The following is a 19,771-nucleotide window of genomic DNA, read 5'->3' on the forward strand; positions in this document are numbered from 1 at the left end:
GAGGCGCGCTTCGCAGCGCCGTCTGTGCTCGCGCTCACCGCCAATAGCTCGCTCCCGAGCATTGACCTCGTGGCGGCATTCCAAGTCCAACAGCAGCGAAAAGTTCTAACGGATGGCACAAGAGCAGCTTAGGGCGGGAAAATTGAATTGACTTGAGGGAATTGAGTTTTTTCCCCACGTCTCCTACTGTTTACCCCAGAAAAGCAGCCAACCTGCTTGATATCAACAGCATTAAACGGATTCTATCTGCATGTACACTCTAATCCTTGTAACCGATAATGTAACTTCTAAACGGAATTAGCCTATAAAATAAAGGTTACAATGGGCCCATTTTGATGTTTTCTTTATCCCAGTCCATTCTAAGGGTTACAATCGTGAAGTTAAAAGCAGTTTATAGGTTACATTAATGATTTATAGGTTACATCAACAAAATCTGACATGTAACCTTTACGTTGTAACCTATAAAACGCCCTGTAACCTATAAGAGATGCTCGTCACACCTTCTCTCCAGGCGGCCGTTGATTTCTCCGTTGCATGACGGGATATAGAGAAATGGCGGCGCCCGCAGTCCCGGTGGCCGCGTTTTCGCGCCACTCGAGCCTTTTTACCACTGTGATACCCCTGCGATGAAGCGAGGATTGCTGTTACAAGACTTATTTGTCGGCGTGAGTCGCGGAGGCTGCGGCGAGCCCATTTGTGACTGGCAGCGCTACACGGCCCGTTCTTCTACGACCAGCATCAAGTTCGCATGTTAGACCAATGCCCCGGCGCCAGTGAAAGCGAACTCGGTGAGTATATTCCCGTAACGGTTTCCGTGTTTTCATTGGATGTATCTTTTCGCTGGGGGCTTTTCAATTTGAAATTTCAGCATTCGAGAGGGATTTTCGTTACCCGACTGGTTGCTTCGCTGGACGTTTTCTGTTGCCCGCGACGGCAATTGAATGAAATCACGGGCTTGCGTTCGTTGCGTCAGATTAGAGCAGACGATCGGGAAAGCCCGTACATTATAACATAACGGCGCTCGTGACCTGCTTTCTGCTCTGCGCGCCTTCGTCATGTATTGAGCGTCTTGTTTACGCTGTTGGCTGCATCGGGCGCACTTGACGAGTTATTGGCCCATGTAATTGTGAGGTAGCTCTGTTTAAATAATTTTTTTTCCCCCATTAAAGTCTTACATTATCGCGCTATTCTCTGGGTATTATCATTTTGTTTCATCCGTTGGGAAATGTTCATTTTTTCTCGCTGCATATATTCGGAATGGTGTCTATTTATTGGTCTTGTAGTAATATATCCGGATACTGCAGAAAAGTAGTCCACTAAATGCTGCCCGAAATTTCTAAACTCACTTTTATCAAGCACAAGCCTCTTTTTTTGTGAAAGTTTGCCCTACCACACAATAAAAGGTTTTTATATGTACAACACTCTTCATTTTTGTCATTCTTTTCCTTAAGTCGGTAAATTTGGTGTTAGTCATTTTGAGACAGTGGGCCATTTTCACCATGTTAAGCGGGTTTATTATTCTCATTCGCACAAATCAGTCGTTTATTTATTCGCGTGGTATTGCAGAGCAAATGGTTGTCTCGCGTGACCCTAGTGTAGTGCAGTAAAGCGACTTTACAGAATGGTGGTATGTATGAGCCAGCATGCAGGCTGCTTGATTGTTGTTTTTTGATGATACAGAAATTGTGACGAATTACGCAGAGACAGGCGCAGGTGTAAAAATGGGTGCTGCACTCTCATCGGTTCCTGGCTGTTCTAAAAGTGCGGTTGCATCTGGCTACCTATGTTATGACTTATGAGCACTACTGTTTTTCTTGTAGGCAGTGTTTCTTGAGCTGACAACCAGGGCTCCCCTGCGTATGACACAATAAGTTAAAATGAAGTCTGATTTCCGTGGAAACAACGGTATGAAAATGCAATAACTAAAACACATTCATTCAAATATTCTTTGTAAAGATGGCACCCAGGCCTGCACAGACAAAAGTATGATTCACTTGTAAAAATGCGAGGCGTTACTTCAAGTGTTATGATGTTATATTTCGTATCTTACTTTGCCTCATGTCTAGTGACTCTTTCTATCAGTTCGTTACTACATGAACGTTATGAATTCACATAACGATTTCCTCAGCATGGAGCTTTGTAGTTTTTTCAGCAACTCTACCTATTCTGTAAGATGCGTGGTTTTGCAGAGCCAACAAGAACTATTTTTCGAAAAGAGCTCTTTAAGAAAGCTCCAGTTGTTAGTGAACGCTTGTGCTAAGTTCTTTTCTTTGTCTTGTCAAGTTTGAGGTGTTCTTTCATTATGAATGTATACCAAGTGCCCAGCTCTAAAGCCTATTACATTTTAACCCAAATAACCCTTCGAGTCATTACAGGTACAGACCTCCCGGGAATGCCACTTGAAGATCGGTGCAAGTTCTAGATGTATCCTCTCCCACAACACATTTGGACGAAGAAAAAAATGTAAATTCCTTTTTACGAATAGCCGAGGAAGAAACCACCGGTAGAAGAATACTTTACTGAAACGAAAAACGTTTCGGCTTCCACGTGGGATCCTCGTTCAAAATGAAACTGCCAGTACAAGGGGGGAGGGGATATGTTTAAGTACAGCCAAAAATGTGACGCAGACGGCGTCAGCATCGTGAAAGCACGTTTCCTGGGTTTAGTGCGACATTCGCTCTGTTGTGTGTACTAGTGATTCCACATGAAGGCGCGGAAATGTTTTTGCTTTCTCTTTTGCAAATGTATGTCAGTTTATCACGTAGCCCAAAGTTTCTGCCTGTTCTGGGTGAGCATGCAGAAACATTTCGCGAGATAAACAGGAACACGGCACGATTAAAATTCGGGAAGGTTGGCCGGTATGACTATAGTGGCTTCGCGTTGTTCTGAACAATGCGGCCAAATTACTCTGTGTAACGATTACTGAAATGATGTGAAATTATTTGAAAGGCCGTAAATCACTCCTTCTCTGGTGTGGCCTTTCGTTTCATTCTCTGGTCTCCGTCTTCATTTTCGTGCAATATATTTTTCGTACTTCACATGGCTGTGGTTTGGTGTGAGGGGCTTATGGTTGCACTGGATTTCGTTCTTTTTCTGAAATTTTCTGTAGATGGCTCTTCAAGGTGGGGAAATCCAAGTGACGGCCCCTCACGCATATACCTCCATCTGCGGCAGCAGGGAACAAGTTATTCAGATGACCTCGGGAAATCTTCAGCGTGCCCTGATTTTGTGCCTGTTTGTGTACTACGTAAATTGCGAAGCTTATCTCTTAATTTTTCCAATCGCCTTTTTTCGTGCAGAAAATTATAGATCCCAGTTAAAGTTTGTCCAAAAGACAGATTGCAATCGGCCTAGAAACTTGTTAGTGTTGCATAAAAAACGATAACTTGGCGTGGGAATCACAACTCAGGTGGAACTGTAAAGAGGAACCTAAGAGGGAAGTGTACAGATGGATTCGTAAAGACAAGTGAAGTACAAGTGTAATATTAGACTCTAAGCGAAGCAGAGAATGTAGGGAACATAGCCATAAACACTGCTTTGTATGAAACAGTGAATTTGTAATAAATGATCTTTCTACTTTCCCACATTCTGCGTTTTTTCTGTGGGGAACCATGGCAATAACGCTGTACTGGGAAAGTGCACCTCTGAGAACCATCTTATAAATATAGCTCAAACTCAAATTCGTCTGGAATTGTTCAATTGCAGTACCAAACAATTCGAAATACTTTGCATACATGCGTGCAAAAATTGAGGTAAAGAATCTGTATATTTGGCCATGTTTGTGAAGCTGTTCACGCAACATTTATTAAATAGGTTTAATAAGGATATATGAATAAACCGAGTTTTACCTGGAAGTCTAAAGCAATATAGGAAACACCAGTTCGCCCAGGAATCCGCACTCGTCTAATACTCATTAAGGAACGATAATTACATTGGGGTTGTTCGCAGCTTTGCTTTTTAATAAATAGCCCACAGGTGTTTCATAATAATAAATGTGAATGTTATAAACTACTGATGCCAAACTTCTGGAAATGTGCTCCTGTTAAATGCGCAAATATGTGTGCATGTACTGCAATTCTCTTTTGATAATGATGGCCTAAGTTGTCAGACAAGAATTTTTGGCTTAAGGCTATGTTATCATAACTTTGGCGTCCCTTTGAAGTATGCTATCAAGTGCATGTTTCCACTAAAGCTTGGTTTCACTAAAGCCTAATGTTGTTTAACTAAAGCTGAAATTCATGCCCGCAATTTACCAAAAGACCTATCATGCATGTTTGATACTGGTTTCTTAAACGGCACAAAGCTGATGCAAACATCAAATTTAGTTATGCCTGTTTATAAGACTTAAGCTTTGCCAATGCTCAAAGATTTTTGGGTGACAACCTGGGTAACGATTATTGAGCAGGTAATGTAATGCATATATATTAAGAGAACATTTTCAAGCTTTTTAGCACCGCAATTTTAGGAATTATAAAAGTAACTTCTCTTTTAGCCCCAGCCGTGTGGCCGGCAGTTTATTCAAGGGACGAACAAAAGACACCCGACGCAAAAGTTTAGACGGCGCAATGGACAGCATGGTCGCACATATCGTCTTCCACTAACGCGATATTTGTTTACCACGCGGGAAAGGCGCCTTCGGGGCGTCGCCACAGCGGCGCCGGCGAAAGCGCGCCTGGCGCGCAACATGACACCTTCCAGGTGTGTGGCCTTGGGCGGCAGTAGATGTAACTTATATAAAGGTATACATGCTGAAAGCGGCAAAGTAACCCATAACTGAGTAACCCTTACGTGTATACGTATATAAAGGTTACGAAGATATAGGTTACATTTGTACCTTATAAATTATAGGTTACAAAAATTCGAAAATGTATACCTCTATTAAGGGTTACCCAGCTTAGAGTGTACGTACTAGCGGCAGTGCCCGGAACTGCCCGGGTGGGTCACTACACTTATTACACTAACGGGTATAACTGCCGAGTTATCTCTTACTTGTTATAATGACTAATTTCACCGTGGAAATGTACACAATTAGGAATTCCTGCTGCTCTCAACACATGGGCTCCTCCCGGAGGCGTGTGGTTCTGTGAAAGGGCCGGAACTGGGATTTTATACGAACTATCCCGAAATAAATTTTAACAAGATGGTGTGCTCGGAGGTCTACTTACTCATAGGAAATATTATCTGGTAAATGCAAAGGATACACATCAGTCGCAGTTTTACAATAAGCTGCCTGGGCTATACAAACGAAACCTGTTACATATCTCAACGGGCCTTTTTGCCCTTTTACCGGAATCGCAGAACAAAATCTTAACCATTGTTCTGTGAAATTGCAGGAATAACATTTCAGAGCGAAAACTTATTGGATATATCAATCAGTGAAACAGTTTTGGGAATCTTTCAAAACACCCAATTTGCTCAGAAACGGAGACTCACGGAGACTCAGTGTTGGTTATGACAAAATCGTAAAAGTAGTTTATAGAGGATCCTAGAGGCTATATATATCAGCAAAAAGCACTTCGATATCTTGACCAGTGAGCGACATAATCGCAAATTTGGGAAAAAATCATTTCCTCATTTTCCTCTGTTAGGGGCATAATTTCCAAAAATCTTGCCTTAGTGAGCGCACGACATGAGAGAAATTTACTCCGCAGGTGTCAAGTTACTAGGTCCGCTAGTTTCGGCTCAGCATTGATGAATCAGTCAGTCAGCAGCCGAGCACTTCATTTTATAGGCATAGAAGATTTAGGCGTGTGTCTGTGTGCATGAGTGTGTGTGTGTGGGGGGGGGGGCGTGCAGGCTTGCGTGCGTGTGTTAGTGACTGTGCGCGTGTGTGCATGCGTGCGTGCATGCGTGCATCTGTTAGGGACTATGTATGTGTGCGGGTGCATGTGCGTGTGGGTGTGTGCGTGCGAGCGTGCTTGTGACCTCAACTGATACACAAATTTAGGGAAAGACACTGTGCCTCAAAGTGCACTTTTATGCATAGTGCTCGAATTTTTTTATTTTCACAAGACATTTATTAGGCAATCCAGGCTTGCGCGTACAGTCTCGCCCTACCGTATACTTCCCGCCACCGTAACCAAACGGGAGGCGTTGGTGGTCAGCTCCTGCGCTCAATCCCAGCGACAGCTAGCTGAAAAGGTGAATTCGACCCTTAGCTTCGTACAGTGATTGCGTTCTAGGCACACCTTCCACACTAGACAGAACACCTGCATCAGGGGCAGGAAAATAGCGTATTCCATTATGAACACTTCTCCTGACGCATTCCTCTCTAAAAGCTCCTCCGTATGACGTTAGCGTCATTGCCCTTAAATGAGCAACCCCACAATGACCCTGGAGACGTGCCAGTCGAACCGCCAGCGACCTTTTGTTTTGAAAGATTTGCCAAGACAAGGCAAAATACTAATCTTACATCTACATTAACGCTGCCGTTCGTGAGGACCCAGCGGCCATCGCCTGGACATGCAATGACGCCCGTGTCGTTAGTGGATCACGGCACGTTGCCAATGTTAATCTCATTGTTGAAGAAGCTGAGCTTTTCGGCAACCTTCCAACTCTTCCAGATATTAAAAATACCATCCTTCTTTTGGAGCCGCACTATTGAGGAAGGAAGTTTGCTCTTTTGTCCATAAAATGGGCTCTATAAGGTCCTTCGATAGAGGAACAACGATCCGTTAGCTCGTGTGGCCTACCTCTGGGACAACAAATCACGTGAACACGCACAAAGCGGACAGCATTTCTAGAGCTTCTCAGCCTTTTTATAAGTGACTCAAGCAAGCTACGCAAAATCTGCATATCAGTTTTCAATAGATCGTTTTTCAATCTCTGCTTTATTGCCGCTTCCCCACCAGGGCGTCCTGCGTTTTTCTTCTCAATAATGTCTACTTTCCTCACCAGAAGAGGACACCAGGTTCATTGCCTTCAAGAAAGACTGATTGATTGATTGATTAATTGATTGATTTACTGATTTACTGATTAATTATGGGGATTAAAGCGCCGAAACAACGCAGGCGATGAGGCGCGCCGTAGTGGAGGGCTCAGGATTAATGTTCACCATCTGGGCATCTTTAATGTGCGCCGAAATCTCGAACACACGGGCTTTTTTGCTTTTCGCCTCCACCAGAAAAGCGGTCGGGAATCGAACCCACGCCCTTAAGCTCAGCAGCCCAATGCCTTAGCCACTGAGCCACCGCGGCGGGTCTATCGCAAGGAAGATCAACGAGTCCCCGGTTATGACCAAACCCTGGGAGGGGACACTGTCCAACAACGTCACCTATAGGTGCACGACAGCCAACCTAGAAATCCCCTGAAAGGAGGCGGCGCATGCCGGTATGAAATTGAAAAGATAGCTTTATCACCTCAACGCCTGCGACGCCAGGCTATGGCGCAGACTCCAAACGCAAACATATTTAACACCCCCATCCTCCATCACGCATCCCTCACTACATATCCGACAACTGCCCAACCTACTACACTCCAAATGCGACGTACCATCTCGCATGGGCATGCGCCCACAACTCAAATCCTCTCACTTCCCGTACTCCGGAGTAGTGGGAGTGCGGGCTGACCAGCTCTCGGCTCGGTACTCGGGAACACCTGGCCTGCCAGGCAAGAGCACAAGCGGTCGCTCGCCGCTTTCTGAACTGAGAAGAGGCCGCCTACCTTTCTTTCTTTTTTTTTTATAGCGCAGCACTTTAGCGGCCGATAATGGGGTTTGGCATCGCCGGCGGCGTTGTAACCTGGGGAGCGAAGACAGACAGAAAGTGACAGAGGAAAGGCGGCGAAGGTGTCAGGGGGAGCGCACTGTGCTGAGCCCACAAGAGACTCCTCAGCGGCGACACATGGCGAAAGTGTGAGGCGGAGGCACATGCTGGGCGGTGCACGACGCGCTGCGAGATGACGCCATAGCAGCGCGTGCCGTCGTGTGCTCGACGATGATGTACCTCCACTTCTAGAGACGCCGTCCGAGGTCCCTTTTTCAGGCGAAGTTTGCGCAGCCGACGCAGAGGCTTACCATCGCTGCCGCCGGCAGAAACCACGGGGGAGTGCTGCATCGGTGCGCAGCACCACTCAGGAGTGAGTGTTAACAACGAGTGAGGCAACTGGTGGATGCGCTTCGCGCCCTCCTCGTTGCGTGGCTCATCCGAACCACGTGACGTTTGCGCGGGAGTTTCAAACACGATTAACAACAACATGCTCGGCGGCGGCAACGCGCTGCGACATAAGGGCAGTGTAGCGCGCGCCGCCGTGCGTTCGCCGATCGTGCAATCACTTCGCGAGGCTCAACAGCTACGCGCCACGACTGAGAAGGCTGCAGTGCGCGCTGCGCACAAATTTCGCATTAGGGAGTATAGTAATCATCAGCAATTTTTTTCTGATCAAATAAATCAACAACATTCATTCAATAAAGTCTACCATTCAGTCAGTCTATCTCTAGCCTGTCAGACCTCGTCTTCCTCCTTTTTGAGGTGTTCCCTGATAAGCCATTCGCAAGCAGTGGCGGTGACGCCTTGGACTCGCTTCTGCCTGCGTGGCGCGTCGAGTGCAGTAAACATCAGTAACAACAGATCGGGCCAGGTATGGTGATTGGACGACGATGAAGGCCGAGAGGATGGCACCACCTCGTGCTGGCTTCGCCTTGCCCGCTTGAAGCGTTGCAGTTGCGAATGGCGCATCGTCTCCATTCGCGTTGACTAAATTGCGGCTTCCGTATGCGAACATGTCGTCACAGCTGACGGGAGTAAACGGGTGAGGGGGATGGGAGTGGGAAGTGAATGCCCTGAGCGCACTTTTCTCCCTACCCAATTTTTCCTGTACTCAAGTAAAATGCCCGAACATGGCCTATGCCTCGTATAATTTATCCTGGCGATGTAATTACATACATTTTATTACTCGTTACGTAGGATCTTCAACCATACATGAAACAAGTATGCAGAACATCTCAATAGAAACACCAAAATGGAAGTAGTACTAGCGCAGTTGTTATGAATGCCGGTGTGGAATCGTGCGTCCCTGTTGTAACCCCATGTCTTCTGAAAGGTCTTGGAAGGTCTTTCTCAAGACATTTGCCATGCCTTCAGTTAAATTCAAAGTTGATCGGTTGGCCGAAATCGATGATCGAAGCGATGTTCCGATGAAACGATGGCTCGTAGTCGACGGCATGTGGCGAACTCTGAGCTACTCCAAGTAAGATGTACAGTATGTACACTTTATTTACACTGACTATTTACAACTCTCAAGTCTCATGATCGCATACAAGAGGTTGGGCAAGGCCCGCGACGAGTGGGTCTCGCCGTGCTCTCCTCTCTTTTAATCTCCCTCGTTCTCCCGCAAAACATCAAACTTCTCGGTTTTACCACCAAAACCACACCCACAACAGGGACGTCACAATTTGAGAGTGAGGACGGCTCATTGATTAGCCCACACTAGGCCACTGATTGGTCACATTGACAAACAAAGCTAGGTGTGTTCAAAATAGTCACATGACCCACCTCTCTCACTCTCATGCGGAAACCCAAAGGTATTCCGCAAAACACAAATATAACCGAAATGAAAACCAACCAACTAAAAGCAGACCTAACGACGGCAATCGGCTCTCGGGCGGCACGTCTTAAAGTATTGTCCATACCCCGCACGCCTATGTTTGTGCTCCGCGCCGCCAAGATTCCTTTCCTTTGTAAGCACGTGCAGCGCCTAACAAAGCCTGGTCGCCTGCTGAATGGCGCATCCCAGCCGTCGAGACTCCATGTTTAGACGTGTGATGAACGGAAACTCCGCCCAGCAACTTTGAGCCGTGAATCTGTCGTAGACAGAACGTCTGGTGCCCTCTTTCTATGTTTGACCTCTTGACGGACCTTCAGCTCCCGTCCGGTTCGGGAATTCTCGTGGCGGTAATCGCGGTCGTTAAAATTTCAACGGTCCCCCTCCACCGGTTTTAAAAAAGAACGCAAGGAAATCCTCCCTCGAAAGCTGACACCGCTTTCATCTATAATGGGGTGATTGACTCGTTTGTATGCTCCGTCTCCGGGCCCGATCGTCAGGTGAACACAAAAGCGCGGTGAATAACAGACTCCCCCGTTGTTTCTCCTTACGCCCCTCGCGCCAAAGTCAGCTCGGTCGGGGTGTAAACAAACACCCACAAGACTAAACAATCTATACCTAACAGACAAAACTAAACAATCTATACCTAACAGACGATATCTAATTGCTGGGCGGTATTATATACTTAAGTGAGACGCGCCAACTTGATGCCTTCCTAAGTAAAGTTGAAAGAAGCGCGAAAATTTCATCCAATCCAAGGAACGTACGTTGAATCGATCGTCAAACCTTAACTAAATGACGAATTAAACGCTTCTACGAACGATCTAAACGTATACCCATACATGCTTTGAGATAAAGATATACTATTTCACTCATTGTTCGTGATCAATGTGTGTTTGTCGTATCTAGAACTGTTCCTTTTTCAGGATTGAGAAGTAACCGTTCTGACACAATTCGCCCCGAGATCGAACATGGTCGGCCCCTGGCGGCGGCGGGACGAACCGCTCGTATTGTTTATGGCGCTCTCGCGTCGTCTGCTCGTTCACGTTGCGCGTGGCGCAAGACTCGTGCTGCACACAATAAAACAACCAATATGTGTATTTGTTTCGCAGTAAGCAATGACTTAGTTACCTCTGCTTGCGCGTTTCCCCTAGAGACGCAACAACCAAAGGCCGTTGTGGGTTAATGCGCTGGTTTAGTTCCATGAAACGTCTTTGCCGTGGTGAAACTTGTTATTCGTGTGAAACGTGTTTTAAACATTGCTCCGACACATTGTACTTTTCTTATTGATGAGTGCAGTTGTCTGCAGTTTCGGGAACGTGATAGGGTGCTTTTTGAAGGTGGCGTGGTGGTTATTTGAAGGATAAAAGTTTAATACACGAAACGGGTAAGAAGCGACAAGACCTGTGCATACCCGTGCATTTGCCACACCCATGAAACATTGCGCTGTGTCCTTATAGAAAGCAGAAACTAACAAAAACAATTACACTGCACACGACCAGTGCGCTGTCACCCATACATTACCGGGGATGTATTTTACACCCGTAAGCACCTGTGTGATCGAATTCTTCCCGTACATTTTCAAAAATAAATACCATTTCTGGACAGTCATTGCTTACACACTGTGTTACTAATTTTACGTAATGTTTGAAATATGTTTCTGTGGATGCGCAACCGTATTTCGGGGGGATTTCTCTGTAAAATTAAGCAGTTGTAAGTTTTCGCCTGTCCTGTGGCATTTCGTGTGTCATTTTCATATATCCCATTTTCAAATCCCTCCATGAATCACCTTGTCCAGAAATGTGTTTCACTCAACATAACCAAATGCTTAATATGGTCACGTCTTAGCCTCTTAAGGTGGACATAAGTTTAAAGAAGGAGGAAAAATCGCGTAATATAATGCACGTTGTTGCCCACATGTGTTGACGGTGTGTGCCATGATTGCCTGGATTTTTTATTTTTCCCACAATGCTCGCTCTCAATACAATTTTGAAACAGGCGAGCCACAGTTCCTGGCCAATCTCGGGCCAAAACGCGGATCATGTGCAGCTTTCCCGCTCATGGCAGTCTTTTCAACAGTGATTACTCTGCAATTTTTTAGCAAAATGAAAAGTTCTTTTGCACAGTTAATATTTGGGGTGAACAATTGCTTTGTGCACAGTTTCAAGTCGCGCACTTTGCGCGACTAGGTTTCTGTGCCATGAAAACTATCCCATAGAAATGCACGGGGAGTAAGATTTGACAGCGAATTACACATAAAATATTCAGAATCCTGAAAAATTATTTTAGCGTTTTTATCTTCACGTTGACTTCTGGCTTTATGCCAAAAATCACTTTCTTAAAGTGGTTTCGCTAGGTTCCTGAGAGGTTGGAACGTTGAGCGAGAAAGCTGGGTATGTATCAGTGTTGAAAATACTGGCGTCTAACTCGTTGAAGGACTTCCTTTTCGCCGCTACGGAACACGACGCCTAGAGTAATTTCAATAGCAAGTAATACTGATAACCAATGTTTGGCTTTTCACGTTGCATGCGTTCTCTTCTCCCTGCGCTTGGAACGTTGGCAGAACACCCCCCCCCCCAAAAAAAAAAAAAAAAAAAAAAAAAAAAACGAAATGCACAGAAAACTTTTATCCGTGCCTTTTTTAGCCAATCCTCCAGAATTAAATGCCAAGACAAAAGCGAGGTTCAGTTTACAACACAAAGTAGTTACCGGTAACCCGTTGCGCTGTTTCGTTACCAGAAGTAAAAAGGGAACGTTTTACTACATCTGTAACAGGGCAACTTCATGTGCCATCTTTATGGTTTGTAAGCGACATTACACACGAATGCAAGCACATCTCGCTGTTCTCGCCACCTGTTCGATTTTAAAAGGAACGCAAATGGTCAACAGTGCACCCGTAACAGAACATCTGTGCTCACTGTGAGGTCCCAGAAGCTTGGTTTACACACTGTAAACCTGCTTGTCACTTCGCAAATCTAGCTGAACATGAAATGATAGCACTGCGCACGTTAGCAATATAATTCGCAAGCTCACTTGCGAAGAAAGCATTAAATAAGTGATCCGACACCGTTATTCATGAAACCTATCTTCAGAGTCCCTAAAATTTCATTTAACCAAAGCTGCGCGCAAAAGACCTGTTAGAACGGTTGCCTTTATATCTTTGCGCTGATTAAAACTCCGTAACTTTAAGTTGCCTTTCGAACACGAAAAATATTGTAAGCTCTCAGAAAAAATGTCGAGGCAGTTAAGTATTGTTACCATTTCAGGGCATCCCCCAAATGCAAGAATGCGTCATGCTACGAATGAAAGCGATTGAAACTGCCGTTGTCAACTGAATTTCGGAGGTCGAGGCTTCCTTATTTGTTTCTATTTATGATTTTTTAATACATACCGCGGACCACACTTCGGTCCAAGCAGGAGGGCATGGTACAATGCAAAGAGCAACACAATAAAACATTTACAAAAAAAAAACAATGCACAGTTACCCAGTATCGCAAGTACTTCATTCGGTTATCTGGTTCCCGTCTGAAATGGGGCGTGGAAAAAAACGAAAAGTTGAACGTGCCCGTTCTCGCGAAGTACGGAGTTAGTGCATTTGGTTGTTGATGTCTTGTCGGTCTTGTGTTTAATGGAGAAAGAAAAAAGGTTGGATCAAGGGCAAGTTCGCGATTATATAAAAGAGACAGAAAATCAAGGCGGGACTTCTTTCTACGATCCTGAAGGGAAATGAATAATATTAGCTAGCATTAGGTCTGTTGGGGAGTCCGTTTGCAAAAACCTAGAATAAACAAACCAAATGGCCTTCCGCTGAATCCTTTCAAGTTTCTTGATGTATTGTTTAGTATGGGGGTCCCACACGATACTCGCATACTCCAGCTTCGGCCTAACGAAAGAAAAATAACTAAGAAGCTTAACGTTTGGAGGGAAATATCTGAGCTTATATCTTAGGAAGCATAATTTCCGGAAGGCAGACGAGCAAATAATATCTATGTGCAAGTTCCATGATAAGTTGCTTGTTAATGTAACCCCGAGGCACTTATAGCTGTCAACCTGTGTGAGTGAAGACGATCCTAATTTATGCACGTGTTCACTGGGGTTTTAATTTCTTGTTACACAAAGATAGACACTTTTTTCCAAATTTAATTCCATTCCCCATTCTACACACCACTTACGCACGTTTTCAATGTTTTTCTCGAGTTTGTTCTGATCATTAGTACTTGTGACTTCCCGAAACAAAACACGGTCGTCAGCGAACAATCGAATTTGAACAGTAGGGTCAACAACAGTTACTAAATCGTTAATATACAACAGAAAAAGCAATGGTCCAAAACACCACCTTGTGGAACCCCAGAGGTGACAGGAAGACACCGATATTGTTCTTCGTTAATTTTTACAAGCTGTTGGGGGTTGGATAGGTAGGCTGCAATCCAAGAAACAAAATATTTGGAATGTGAATGTTTTTAAGTTTTGCTATTAATTTGTCATGTGGTACCTTGTCGAAAGCTTTTTTGAAATCTAAAAATATAGCATCAATTTGGCCATTGTTGTCAAGACACGCTGCAAACGAATGAATTATTGTCACCAATTGGGTTACCGTGGAATAACCTTTTCTAAAACCATGCTGAAAATTTGTTAGTACGGCATTTTCGTCTAGAAATTCAGAAATCTGTTTGGAAATATTATGTTCAATGACCTTGCAGCACTGAGACGTTAAAGATATTGGACGGTAATTTTAAAAGCTGGACCGGTCAACTTTTTTTAAAAACAGGAGCAATCAGAGCCATCTTCCAGTCACTCGGTAGCTTCCCAAGGCTCAAAGGCTCAAAGCCATAGTCGGGAAAAACCGAGCTTGCTACGAGCCACGGCGTAAAAGTTTATTGTCGTATTTCGGCATTTCTGAGATTCCTGGAAGGTCGCCGCTTTTTCGGCGTAGTAATGAAAACGACCGCATCGGCGTCGGCACGTCAGTTTTCGAATAGGGGAAACGAGCGTTTGAAGGCCAGACAAGGGGTCCCAAACACAACATGCTCGGTCGCGACAGTAATTGAGGATTTACACCGACGACTAGCGACACGCTAGCGTTTCCTCATGCGGTGCTGTTGCGGCTAACGTCTGAAGGTCCCTTTGAGGCCGACGCTCAGAAAAGGCTTAGCATCGCCGCAGTAACACAGTCGCCGGTTTACGAAGCCGCACCGACGACAATCACCAGCGCAATATTTCACTCCACTATCACTTCCTCTCACCCATTCATAAACTAATTTTCAGCAATAGTCCCGCTCTCACTGGCGGGGACAAGTTTTAGCGGCTGCGGTGGACCTCAGAGTGGGCTCCTTAGTATAGAGGGGCTATCGGCGTCGGCTGGCACGCATGCGTGTTCTGCTCCTTTAGTTTACCGCCGGTGCAGCTACACGGCGCTCCTATGCGGCTCGGCCAAAGCTCGCGTGCTCCAATTACTTCTGACGGCACCTGTACCTGCTTCCGCGTACCTGCTTCTTTTGTTGCAAATGTCGATGAAAGACGATAGTCGACGGGCGTTCCTGAAAAGTAAATGCCTCCCTTCTCTCTCCTCTCACCTCTCATGCTGTTCATTTCCCGTTTCGTTTCTCCCAAGATAACACGCTACAGGTTTGCTCAAGTCAATTTCAATTTACTGCGTTCCACTGCTCCAAATCAGGTTCCTCGATGCCAGCGCTGCGGTATGGCGGAGACCCGCGTGAATGGAGGCACCCTACTACAATGTTTATAGAACCCTTTTGCCCTACTCTACGAGCGTGCCGGGCGGAACGTGGAACCTATGTAGATGAACCTTTCCTTGCGTTAGCCGTTCGATTTCTTAAATGCCACCAGGAGCAATAGTAGCGCGGACAGCAGCAGGCGACGGTTTTATGCAGCTGATGTAGTATTTCATTTGCTATCGCGAAAGCCAAGCATCCACAAATCCAAGCATCCATAAAGCGGTAGTGGGTACGTCCTTCGTCTACCCCCATAAAAATGTTTACCGAGATTTAATAAAATTCTGATAAAGATTACTCAAAAGAATCATATAAACATTTTGTCAACGTTCTATAGAATATTTCTATTGAGTTTCCCTTACAAATTGGCCACCGCGCTTTAATTAAAAGTCTATACAGCCAAGTCAATAGACCTTATCGGATCAGAATGTAGTTTCTTACGAGTTTCTTATGGGGCTTTTATAAACCCAATAAGATGGGGTTTTATAAACCCCATATAAATAAGTCTTCTATGCAATTCTTACTGAATACAGTCGCAAGTCTGTTTTCTGACATAATCTTATTAAATTTATGGCAATTTATTTTTTATAAAATTTTTATTGAGTTTAGTCGTAACATCCTGTCGCGTGTCCATAAAGCTTGAATAGAATTTTCGATGAGTTTCTATTAAATTTGGTTGGATTAGTTTTCTTAAAATTATTATTGAGTATGGTCGTAATAACCTGTTGCGTGTGAGTCGGCTTTGAATACAGTTTCTGACGGGTATTTAAATTTGTCTCAATTAGATTCCTATAAAATTCTTGTGCCCAGTCATAACAACCTGTTGCATATAAGCTAAGTCTGAATAGAATGTCTGATGCTCTGGGGTGCTCGGACCGCGACCTCCAAGAACTGGTCACCGGTCGTGCCCTCGACGTCGCGGCGGCCCTATGGGCCACCGCCACTCCCCAACCATAAAACCAGAGTTCCAATAAAGTGGATTCTCTCTCTCTCTCTCTCTGATGAGTTTTTATTAAATATATCTCGATTAGCTTTGTATAAAATTCTTATTGAGTGTAGTCGTAATATCATGTTGCCTGTGAGTCAGGTTTTCGAGCAAGTTTTAACAGAGGAGCTTTGTAGGGGCTCCAGCTTTCCGGCGGTGATGTCCGCCATCTGACGCGCCACCGCTCGCAAGTGCTCCCAAGACTAAGTGGTGGGACGACCATCGCGCGTTTTCTGTTGATTGTGCAGAGCAAGCGGCGCAATAGCACCCCACATATATGCACCGATAAGCTACCAGACCTCCATGGGTGGGCAATGGACACGCAATATTGGGTCTATTGAAACTCAACATAATGATCACAATAGGATGCTTGCTGCGTGTTCGTTATAAAAATTTTATTGCCTGTCTAATTGACCACAGTCCACACATTAGGAGTTCGATCGACCCTATAGAAAGGCAGTACAGAGATATAAAAATTGTATTAAAACTAAATGTCTTGAAGGCAATAAATGATGGTTGAGTTTGTGCAATACAAAGTTTGTTAACTTTTTAATCAGCACAGTCTATAAGCGATGCGTTTTAATTGACTTTTTATGACTCTATAGAAACACAAAAGGGGGTCTAATAATACTCAACGTCCATTTTCATGAGGGTATTACCCATAATTGGGTCGTGGACATGGCTGCCCATCAAGCACACTCACCTGTCACAGCATACAGCATCAAACAACTTGAATTTACTCTTTCTTTCTTTGAATCTAGGCAAGCCAGACAAGTTGTTCAAAAGAAAAGATATATTATTTTATTGTACGCATCGTTCTATCATGTTTCTTTCCGCTAGTTCGCAAAAAAGGAAAATAAAGGTGACAATATCCTCGGTTATTGAGAAAACAATATTCGCCGCACGCGTGGTGGTGCGGCAACTTCCGGTCTGCACATTGCACGGCGACGAACGGCCACCTGGGGACGCGAATGAAAGGGGCACGGCTTTTCGCACGCCCCCTCCTGTTGGCGTTACGCGTCCCTCCCGCGAGGACGTTCCGCGGAGTCGTCCACAGCGGGGGTTCCGAGGGACGATGGGCCGTCGCTCTTGGGGTCCCGGCCCCGCAAGCGCAGTATGTTCCGGATGGTGGAGAGGAAGGGTAAGCCCACGGGGCGGTCGCTACCCCAGCGGTGGGGCTGGTAGTCGTGGCCTGTGTGAACTGTGAAGAGGGAAAAGGAAGAGTAATATTCACAGCCTCATATCACCTGCCATCTTGGTCCAAGCCGCGCACTCGATGGTACCTTCGCCCTACTAATTTTTATATTGAGAAGAGCGGTGAAAGAAGCATCAGCGAGGGGACCGTCATGCAAGGGCGGAGTGCTTTCTCGGTTTTTAATTGAAGAGCTGTTTAAGCTTTTAGTTCCGTCGTCCAACGTTACCAGAAAATAATACCAAGAAAAAAATACCGAGCGCAAGTGAGCGGGTGCCTCGCGAGGATCCCCTGGTGTCGGCCAGTTCGACCTTCAAGAACACCTTGTCCAGCGTTCGTGGTGTGTTATCTCTCGCATGCTCGTGTACTCGCCAGTTCACGTGCATTCGCGCCTTAAGTGGGAAGCACAGGCGCCGAGATCGCGGTATACAGACGCCGAGTTCACGAAGGCGGTTGCCGCAGGTTCTAGCTCGTTCTAACCCTGTCCACTGTTGAAAAAAATGTGAAGGCCGGCGGACAAAATGTGAAGGCCTGCCCTTCATTGTGAACTTCCAGCGCCAATTTCGGAAACCAATGTGAGATGCAACGGCCGGGTCTCCGACGAAGGGAGAAGGCCCGCCAGCTCTGCTGTGTCTCTAATCTTGCACCAATAGAGACGCTGCGCCAGTTTTTTTTTGGTTTTTTTTTTTCATGTCTGTTTCAAAGTGTCCGTTTAGAACAAGCCCTGACTGGCTGAAAGGCGTTACGCAGCACTAGCAAGGCGGGGCGACGCTTTCTGCAAGCTAACCTATGTCACCACTGCACTGCACACACACGCGAAATGGACGTTCTTGAAAAGAACTACCTCAAAATTCCGCCTCTTTGGGTCGCCTTCTTTTTAAGACTTGTTTGCGCCAATTAAACCTCGTGGCAGTCTAAATGAACAAAGGTTATCCATGTGCCTTTCTGACGTGTAGTTCCTTATTTTCACGATTCTGCCTCAGCCCCGCATGGAACGCGCCGGTATGTTTAGGCAGGAAAATTAGGGAAAAAAATTTAAAGCAGTTCCACTCAACATAGAAACTGTCAATTGCGAAGCAGTGATTCGTCAGAGGGGCTGTGACGCCGTTAGCTTTTTGCTACCACACCTTCCTGTTGCACTCATTTCTTGATGAATTGAACCGAGGTTTGAATGAAATTCAATTTTCCCGCCTTCGGAGTGATCGCGCGCCTTCTCCTGGGACACTTCGTCTCATTTTCTTTATATTTTGTTTCCTGTTCTGGCTGGGACAGCACGAACGGGAGTTCTGTTCTTTTTCCGCTTGCTTTCATTTCGCACGTACTGGAGGCTTTCTGCGCCATTTTAAACGTGCCGTTTTTTAGATGCGAAGCATCTCATGCTAGGGGCTGTGTCCCTCCCTCCCTTGTCGTTGTCCGTCGTCCACACACCCACTACGCATGCTTGGCCAGGCATCGCTGATGATGATTGTGGCAGGATGCCCCCAGGGACTGGCCAACCGAAGAATCCATCACGAGATAGCTTCGCGTTCAACCACCGTCGTCATCTTCCCGTAGGGGAACCCTGAGTAGTACGTATGCGAGGCATTCCTCCTCTCCTCTCCGAAGCTCCTTTCCTCTCCGGGATCGCGCAACGAATGGCAACACCTGCGGCTCCGCGCGTGATAATGCGAAGCAGCTTAGGGTTAGAGACGCGACGGTAGCCGCTGCATACTCCGCTGGGGGCGCCACTGTAGATCCGCGGTATAAATGATGCGCGCGCGCGCTCCGCTCCCCTCCTTCTCCTCCCGCAACGCCGAGATCGAAGTGAAGACTAATGGGAACTTGAGTCGACCCCATAGCTGCTTCGCATACTACTCAGGGTTCCCCTACGGGAAGATGGTGAAATTTTTTTTCTGCTGCGGTCAATTTTTATCGCTCCCTATCGTAAGAACTAACCCAACGAGCATTCCTAACGCGGGGGCTTTCAGTTTAAGTGCATATATTAAGCGCCAGAAAAACGGCAGCTGGGCGGTCATCGAACCCGCATCCTTGCGGTCAGCAGCCAAAGGCTCAGCCACTAAGCAGCTATTGAGGGTGGCACTTGTCAAGCATTTGCACTTTCTAAGGGCGCGATCTTTTTCATATCATATTCATAAATGCAACAAGCCTACACAGTTCAGGTATTGGGCTTCGCCATTGCGCAGCACAGCAATCCTGCGGCCCGATTGTCCCTATAGCTAGTCGCAGCGAGGGAAGCGCAAACTGATGTTTCCTATGACCTGGAGGCTGCCGAAAATGTGGCATTTTCTTTGCTCAGCCATGCGCTGTCCTTGCACTACCAGC

General features: G+C 45.8%; 1 protein-coding gene and 1 long non-coding RNA gene across 2 annotated transcripts in view; one reads left to right on the forward strand and one right to left on the reverse strand.

Moving 5' to 3' along the window:
• The first annotated feature begins 475 nt into the window (after positions 1-475).
• Positions 476-3,513, forward strand: LOC144145313 (uncharacterized). Its single transcript, XR_013317473.1, has 4 exons — positions 476-788; positions 1,821-1,905; positions 2,376-2,463; positions 3,110-3,513. It is a non-coding gene; the product is annotated as an uncharacterized LOC144145313 (long non-coding RNA).
• Positions 3,514-17,270: 13,757 nt separating this feature from the next.
• The window catches only part of LOC144146609 (serine/threonine-protein kinase haspin-like), a 32,611-nt gene continuing 30,110 nt past the window's right edge, over positions 17,271-19,771 (reverse strand). The window contains exon 10 of the mRNA XM_077678544.1: positions 17,271-17,458. Within this exon, the coding sequence (XP_077534670.1) occupies positions 17,271-17,458 (188 nt within the window). The remainder of the gene's footprint in view (positions 17,459-19,771) is intronic.

Source organism: Haemaphysalis longicornis, unplaced genomic scaffold (assembly GCF_048455015.1).
Source record: "Haemaphysalis longicornis isolate Haplotype H1 unplaced genomic scaffold, Haemaphysalis longicornis Haplotype H1 scaffold_7, whole genome shotgun sequence".
In the NCBI taxonomy this organism is placed as follows: Eukaryota; Metazoa; Arthropoda; class Arachnida; order Ixodida; family Ixodidae; genus Haemaphysalis; species Haemaphysalis longicornis.